This window comes from Camponotus floridanus, unplaced genomic scaffold (assembly GCF_003227725.1).
Source record: "Camponotus floridanus strain SB8 unplaced genomic scaffold, Cflo_v7.5 scaffold200, whole genome shotgun sequence".
Classification (NCBI taxonomy): Eukaryota; Metazoa; Arthropoda; class Insecta; order Hymenoptera; family Formicidae; genus Camponotus; species Camponotus floridanus.
Genome location: NW_020229327.1, coordinates 242,305 through 250,941, shown reverse-complemented (window position 1 = coordinate 250,941; position 8,637 = coordinate 242,305). Strand labels below are relative to the sequence as shown.

The 8,637-nt window shown below is 34.3% G+C and overlaps 1 protein-coding gene across 1 annotated transcript; it reads left to right on the top strand.

Moving 5' to 3' along the window:
- On the top strand, nucleotides 1-7,625 carry LOC105256052 (lysophospholipid acyltransferase 5). The gene is made up of 8 exons (XM_011265691.3): nucleotides 1-403; nucleotides 3,009-3,116; nucleotides 3,229-3,351; nucleotides 4,872-4,987; nucleotides 5,068-5,226; nucleotides 5,324-5,560; nucleotides 5,642-5,950; nucleotides 6,053-7,625. Exons 1-8 carry the CDS (start codon nucleotides 304-306, stop codon nucleotides 6,332-6,334), a joined length of 1,434 nt encoding a protein of 477 aa, XP_011263993.1. The 5' UTR covers nucleotides 1-303; the 3' UTR covers nucleotides 6,335-7,625.
- Nucleotides 7,626-8,637: the final 1,012 nt, after the last annotated feature.

The following is an 8,637-nucleotide window of genomic DNA, read 5'->3' as shown; positions in this document are numbered from 1 at the left end:
GTCATCTGTCACCACACGCGTCGCGCGCAGCGACGTCGAATCAGCTGTTACCGCCACCGCCGCCGCTGCGGCAACAACAACGCAGCGAGCCAACGGTGGTGGTGACGACGGTGGCGAAGGTTAATCGCAAGAGCGTTCCTCGAGAAGCTAGCTCGATCGCGACGGTGGTTTAGTGCTCGTCGCGTCGATTAAGGGAGGAGACGGAACGTCGTCGCGGCCATGCTTGTGAGTCTAGAGGGAGCGTGCCTTCGTTGCTGCCTTCATTAATAGAATCTCGCGTGCTTCGTTAGTCGTTCGTCGGTCATGGACGATGTGGCGTACAGCCCGGGCGGGCTGGCGAGATTGTCGACGTTGTTGGGCGCTCCGGAAGCCGCGCTGCGGCTTCTCGTCTCCATTTTACTGGGTAAGTATTCAACGCTCGATATCAAAATGCCTCCTCGCGAGAGAAGATCCCGTTCCTCCCCCTCTCTCCCCTTTCCTTCTTCTCTTTCCTTTCTTTTGCACGCTATATCCGGGGGTAAATCGATCCGCGTTCATTCATAATGTTCCACACGGCTCGATTACCGGCGTGCTTCCTTCTTCCTCTCCTACCTCGTTTCCTTCTAGGGATTCCCTCGGAGGGGGAGCAGATCACCCTCTGCGCGACGTTACGTACGTTGCACATACATAACTAAAATAATAATCCATAATGCGGTGTAATTGCACTTGCGACTTTATACTCACGTTTTAATCTTTAATGTCGTTTTTCGCCTCGATATGCGCGTTATTGACATGTACGTACATACGCGGACCTTGAGCGACGCCAGGAAACGTGCGTCTCGTGCCGAACGTTTATGCGTGCGTCGTGTGTGCATGCACGAAATACTCGTAATCCTTCAATCACTTCCCAGGCAGCATAAAAAGGCCAAAAGATGTCTAAAGGATTTAATTGTAAGACGTCTTTAAGTCGTCTTTTCGATGTCTTTTGAGCATGTTCTGTCGTGTGCTATCTGGGTTATTCCGCTTACGCGCTTATATAGAATCGACAGCTGCAAATTTTTGATCAATGATAAGCATGTAATTAATAGCACATGTAGATACTGAGAATGTTCGAAAAATATCGCAAAAGTACAATGCATATATTCTCAGAACATTCGAAATACTATGATATATTAAGAATGCTCTAATGTCCGCCTATTTTGGTTAATAGTAAATACTGAGAATATCTTGTAGTATAATTCATTATATGTAATATAAATACTTTTGATAAATGCCGTAAACGCACACACTATTTCTCATTTTAATTTCAAATGATCTTTTTAATATTTTGAATCCCAACCAGGAATCCAGAACAACTAAACTACTAAACAAATTTTAAATTAAGTCAATTTATTATAAATTAAACTGACTAAAAAGAAAAAAGAAGAAACTTTGGAACTCATGTTAATTCCAGTCCTTTATGTTCACTTTACCAAAAATTAAGTACGAGTTTGGTAGCGCGCGTAGCGGCAAAATGAGGAAACACATGCAATAGTATAGAATATCCTGAAAATATACGAGAAAGAATATACTAATACGAGATATTCAAAGTATATTCTGAAAATATATGAAAAATAATATACAACAAGAGATGTTATGGGATTATTCTCAGTATATTATATCTGTAACGTATATTTACAGTATGAATATAGAATATTCGAATGATATCATGTGCCGTTAAGGTACATTGTACACATTATATTCATTTACTTTTAGTAAAATTGCAAATAAAATAGGTAGATGAATATGAGAGCAAAAACACGCGTGCGTGAGAGAGGCGTACCTGTGTTTATTTACAAACGCGTTACGTAAATAGCTTGCGATTATTCATTGTCAACGAGCAGGTGCAAAATATTTCCATTTCGCGAACTGATAAAGCTTAATAGATTCTTTTTGTTCTCCTTTAATAGAATATCATTCGAGTAATATAAGAATGCTTTATTTGAATAATATAAGAATGATTTGTTTGTAAACAAATTACTATTAAAATGACAATTTTTTTTGTTACTGTTAAATGACAAATTAGATTTTTTTAATATGCAGGATTTCGAAATATATTTATATACACGAAAATTATTTCTCGTTTTTTCCACCCTGTCAATATTTTATCTGATAAGAATTGAGAAATCTAATATCTCTTGTAATACACGATTAGAAATCAATAGAAAACGATACGCATTTTCCATTCGTGTCGTCAACTTCTTCGATAATGATCTAATTGTGACTTAATCTCTCTCTTTCGATATGTCGAAGTTATGTCTTTCTACACAGAAAAAAATAAGTGTCAAATCAAAACTTATATACTTAAACTAATGCATTCATTGTTTCGTATATACGCAATAATTTATAATCTTCTTAGAAAAATTTAATAATTTCAAATTTCAATAATATTATAGTCTTATTTTAATAATGTAATTGTCACCTTAAGAATATATAATTATTTAATTCTACTTTAAGAAAATTATAATCTTTGATTTAAAAATGTTATTTTCTATCTAACATTGTTTCTTTTCCATTCAAGAAAATTAAATCTTAAATTATAAAAATATATTTTTCTTGATTGAATTGTACAAAATAGCTTCATTCAAGTAAGCAATTATTCAAGCAAGTATATTTTTCTTTAATTAAGGCAATATAATCTCATTTCAAGTTTTCCATGTTAAAACTAAATATATTTTCAAAACAAGAATGCCTTTTTTTCATCATAATTTTATTTTTTGTTCCCATATAATAAAATAGACATTTCATATGTATTTATATGCACGTAAAAAATATCAAACTTTTTATACGACTTCAGTTCAATTTATTACTTTAGCATTTGATATAGGCGAAAATGTGAGAATATGTAAGGAAAAAATACATGAGAAATTATCAAAGTAATCATCATTGAACAATCATCATGTAATTAGAAGAAATAAAAATAAAGATAAATTTTCACGTAATAATGTGAGGATAAAAAAAATTGACCATGAAACTTTATGTGACTTCAGGATTTCCCGTTGCGCTCCTTCACAGATACACGCTCTATGGCAAGGATCCTATTCATCAGCACTTATTTTTCATAGCGTGCGGTCTCTCAATTGGTTACTGGAATTACGGTAATTCGCTTCAACGATATCTCAATTTGCGGAGAATAAAAAAATAGCGACGCGTGCACGATTGCCCCTTTTCATACAAAGAAGGACATGCATGTATTCTCTGTTTTCGCAGATTATCACATACTTCATTCATCAACGGCGATATGTGGGACGTATCTGATCTTAATGATCCTCGGCAACACCGGATTGTTCGTCATCATGACGTTCCTCTTCAACATGTTGTATTTACTTTACGGTAAAGCAATGTTAACTTTACGCCAACGTCAAGAGTTTATGTTATAAAGTTGAAAAGAAAATCGGTTTACAAGTACATCTATTTGTGGATACTGTGTTTATTACACTCTCTCGATTTATCTATTGGACTTGGAGATATTAATCTACATAATATCAACATAAAATTAAAACGTACTCGAGGTTTTTTTCGACACTAAGCTATTTCTAAAAACAATAACTGCTTGCTCTATGTGCGTTTCTGTCATATTTTTAGAGCAACCTTGTATTACGATGTTATTTTGATTATTACACTTACAGAAAAGATTTCTAAATTTAATGCTGTTACACTTCAATCTATCATAAAATAGGATTGATATAGCGACAATCATATTTTTTATTAAAAAAGAATATTTTAATCTTAAATGGAAAATTTTTAAATCTAGAATGAAATGATCCTGATACTATCTACAAAAGACGACAGATGCATATCGGTTTCGCGCAGCTACTGACGCTAATATCAAATTATTCTAAGTGCAAGAATATATAGCTTAGATTTCTTTATATTATTCTTGTTTCCAGATTATAAAGACAATTTTATTTAATTCGAGAGAGAAGAATAATAATTATTATTTTAGTTTTAAAATTTCATTTTTATACTATATAAAGATTGTGACCGGATTAAATGTGTCAAGAATATTTTTCGTCTTGTTAGAAGAAATCCTTTCTGAAAGGATAGGGAATGCATCACCAACTTGTAATTCTGTTTGGAAATATGTCGCGTAATAAAAGTATAATATCGCGAAATATTATACTCTTGACTTATGCGAATTGATATTTGTGATTATTTTTTTTTTCACTTATTATATTTCGAGCACCTTATACAGGGTGACCCATTTTAACTTAGGCAGCCAAATAACTCGAAAAATAAGCACACTACGAAAAAATGGTTACAATCAAAATTTCGTCATTTCGAGGGGGACGTACAATGACATTAAAATCAGCCCCCCCACCCCTCCTCCTGGGCGGTGAGGGGGGGCAAGAAAAAATATGTAATTTGCAATTAACAATTCCATATTTTTTCTTAAAAACAACTGTATGTTTTCTTTACACCAATTGATTCCTCTCATTATTTTGTACATAAAAGTATGAAGGTAAGATAATCGAAAAATGAATGGTTTACTAGATATTTTATGGTTTATGTAAAATTAAGAAATTATTTTAAGCCTTATAACTCAAAAAGTACTTAATAAAAAGGTACTTAATTATAGTGTTTTGGAAAGCTCTCGAGATAAGCTACAAGAATATGCAATGAAAAATAGGGGGTTCCATTTAAGATTTCAAACTTGCCCCCCCTCACCGCCCAGGGGGAGGGGTGGGGGGGCTGATTTTAACGTTATTTTACGTCCCCCTCGAAATGACGAAATTTTGATTCTAACCATTTTTTCGTAGTGTGCTTATTTTTCGAGTTATTTGGCTGCCTAAGTTAAAATGGGTCACCCTGTATATTATAAGATATTTGAATAAGAAATGTTTTTAACGCAGGTTATTACACCACGAGCACCCAAGATTATGATATAAAATGGACAATGCCGCAATGCGTACTTACCCTTAGGTTAATAGGACTTGCATTTAATATATGGGATGGTAAAAAACATGACGTACGAACGCTATTTCTTTCAATAATTCTACTATCTCACGGTATTATTCCGCGACGCAATCAATGGAACGAATATTGTAGAAGGAGCTGTCTGATAGCCAGAAACTGGTAGCCTTGAAGGAACAACCGTCGCTGTTAGAAATCGCGGCGTACGCTTATTTCCCAGGTGCTTTCCTCATCGGGCCGCAGTTCAGTATACGACGATACCTGGATTATGTCAATAGTCGATTTAGCGAGCGTGTACGTGTAATGATTATTATTGTCGTATATAAATATCTGTTAAATTGCGAGAAATATGAATCTATCTCGATAAATGTTGCGCTTTGTATTTTATTAGGATCCGGTAACCGGGGCTGTCAAATTGCCAGATTGCGTATCGGCTGGATTGTTGCGGGCCTTCGTTGGATTTATATACGTGGCGATATTTCAGATCGGAACGCTCTACGTTTCCGATCAATATCTCCTCGAACCGTCATTCCAGAAATTAAATTTAATAAAAAAATGCTTGCTCATCGGCGTGTGGGGTCGCATCAATCTCTACAAATATGTCAGCGTCTGGTTAATCACAGAAGGGGTAAATATAATTCACGCTTGCAGTCCTCGTGTTGATCGTCTTCTGTAACACGCATGTACATCTCACTATATCTGATTTCAGGTGTGCATTACTTTTGGTTTGACATACAATGGAAAAGACTCCGAAGGTCACATTAAATGGGACGGTTGCGCGAACGTTAAACTGCGAACGTTCGAAACCGCTACGCAATTCAATCACTATATTCTCTCGTTTAACATAAACACCAATCACTGGTGCGCCGAGTATATCTATAAGAGGTTGAAGTTTTTGGGCTCAAGAATGCGCAGCCAAATAATGACGTTGCTCTTCCTCGCTCTTTGGCACGGTTTTCACTCCGGATACTATAACTGTTTCTTTATGGAATTTCTTATCATGTACTTTGAACGAGACGTAAGTATAATGCGTGATTCAAAAATCAATCCATTACTCGGCTCTTCCGATTTGCCATTCTTTTCTATCCGATCTATCATTTTTTTTCTCTCTCTTTTCCAGATCGGACCAGCATTACAGAACAGCGAAAAGGTGCAAACGCTGCTGAAGACTCGATGGGAAGCACGTATGCTCGCTTGGCTCTTTATGAAGCTTTACACTTTAATTTTCATGGGGTATAGCCTCGTGTCGTTCATACTTCTCTCGTATCCACGATATAATCAAGTCTACGCAAGTGTGTACTATTGCGGACACGTGTTCTTCCTTTCTTATCCGTTACTCGCACCGTACATTAAACGATTGATTGGCCAAAGACATGAGCGTCAACGATCGCACCAAGAATAAGATCACACAATTTCGCTCGCCCCCCCAATTGCGACATTGTCCTTTGTTCTTGTCGCAAATTAATATCTGAGAAGATATATAATTGTGAAAACAAAGGATGGATATACTAGTTATACTGATCTTCAACTTTTAAAAGAGAATGTGATAGCGCATATCCAATGGAAAATGTAGAATATAACATATATATAGAGCACATTATTATCACTCTCGCGTTTCACAATAGTTGAGAATTCTATAATTGCCGCATTTCCGTCACTTGAATATCTCGATGATTAAGTTTCATGAGCGAGAAATTTGTTTTAAATATCCTTAAAATGAAATAACGCTTAAACAAAATGCGATAGTGCTGAAATATTATCCTATATAAGTGGTGATCCTAAGAACGTGAGGATGATACTGCTAAGAACGTTTCCATTTGCAAATTAATGCATTGTTCAGAAAAAAATTCCGCTGGTCGGGAATTTTGAGTCTGTTATTTTAAAATTTTTATGTTAGTACATATTTCTTTTTAAAGTTTCATTAATAATTCTAGATATTTCACAGTATTATTTTTATACAACAGCATGTTCTTGCATCTTTAATCCTGTAATTTTTCTGTACGTAGGATATTCGATCAAGGTTCTGCTCACTTGTACATACATTTCACCGATAATATTGTAATTTTTAAAACGCGTTACGCTCTTATAATAATAAGAACGATATCGTAATTACAGCGGCTAAGTAAGTTAGCCGGATGTCACAATATTCCCGAGAGACTCGAAAGAGAAAGCAATTTATGTATTTAGATATTGCAATAAGAACGTCCACTAAAACAGATTCAGGGAAATTGCATTGCGGAAAATATCTGGGAGATATAATATCGTGATTTTGTAAGTGCGAAAGTTAGCTATGTAACACGTAAAAACAACGTAGGTCAGTATTTTCGGATACGCGTTCCTCTAGTGAGCGATTGAAGTATCTATTTTACTGTAGTGCCGCATTTTATCAATCCAAATACGATTTAATCGCGTTCCGCTATAATTATTCTAGAAATGTAAATATACGCATATAATGATAATAGATTAAAATTGATTCTAGTCGGGGAGATATGTATGGACATACCTTCTTGCAGTATTTCGTTAGATCAGTATAAAGTAACGATTCAGAAGCGATTTTCGATCTAATATATACATTCGCAATTATTTTTTTAGATAAAAATCTAAACAACGATCTACCTATTTATCCCTGTTGCGGTTCCCATTACGCACATATAGCCTTTGAAATTTAGAAATATAGTTGCTACTAATCCAATATTTATATACGTATATAAATATTGAATTAGTACATATATATATATATATATATATATATATATATATATAGCCTTGCCGAAATTTAGAAATATAGTTATTACTAATCCAATATTTATATACATATATATGTGCACACACATATATATATGAAAAATAAAAAAAGAGTGCCCGGATACTAATACTTCTTGCAATCGCTCGATCTTTTATCGTTCCTATTTACGAATGATCGAATTATAGATCGACAAATAATTCATAGTATATATTTCACCTATGATCTTAATTTATCAAAGATATTTCTGACATAGTCGCGCGTACAGGTTTACACAGAGTTTTAGATACTTGAATATAAAGGAATATACATATATACAGGGTGTCCCAATACTCATAATCAATCTTTTAAAGACAGATTCCTGGGATCATCTGAAGACGATTTTTCCTCAACGAAAATGTCGAGGCATTAATAATTTTCGAATTATAAGTGATTGGAAATAAGGGGTTTTTCGTAAAGCTAAACTTTGTAGAAATAAAATATTAGCAAAACCACATTCTTCAATTAATTTTAAATAGAGTTTATTTTAATTGAGTTTTAATTTAAGGCTTAATTGCAAAGATATATGATGACAAAAATTGGGAACATGCAAAAAATGATGGCCTTCATCGACATTTTCGCTGAGGAAAAATCGTCTCCAAATGATCCCAGGAATCTGTCTTTGAAAGATTGATTATGAGTTTTAGGACACCCTGTATATATATATATATATATATATATATATATATATATATATATATATATATAAATAGCGGACATAGCAGTCAGGAATTGTATACACGTTTGCCGATAGCGTTGATTAGAATTGTAACTAATAGAGAACGATCTAAAACTGACGTTCGTAGTGTAAGATCTTCATCTAGTTAATAAGCGCGAATGCATGAATTTTGACAGTATTATAAGAATTCTGAATTTCTTCTGGATCACATATATATTTCGTACTTAACGCTAATATGAAATTC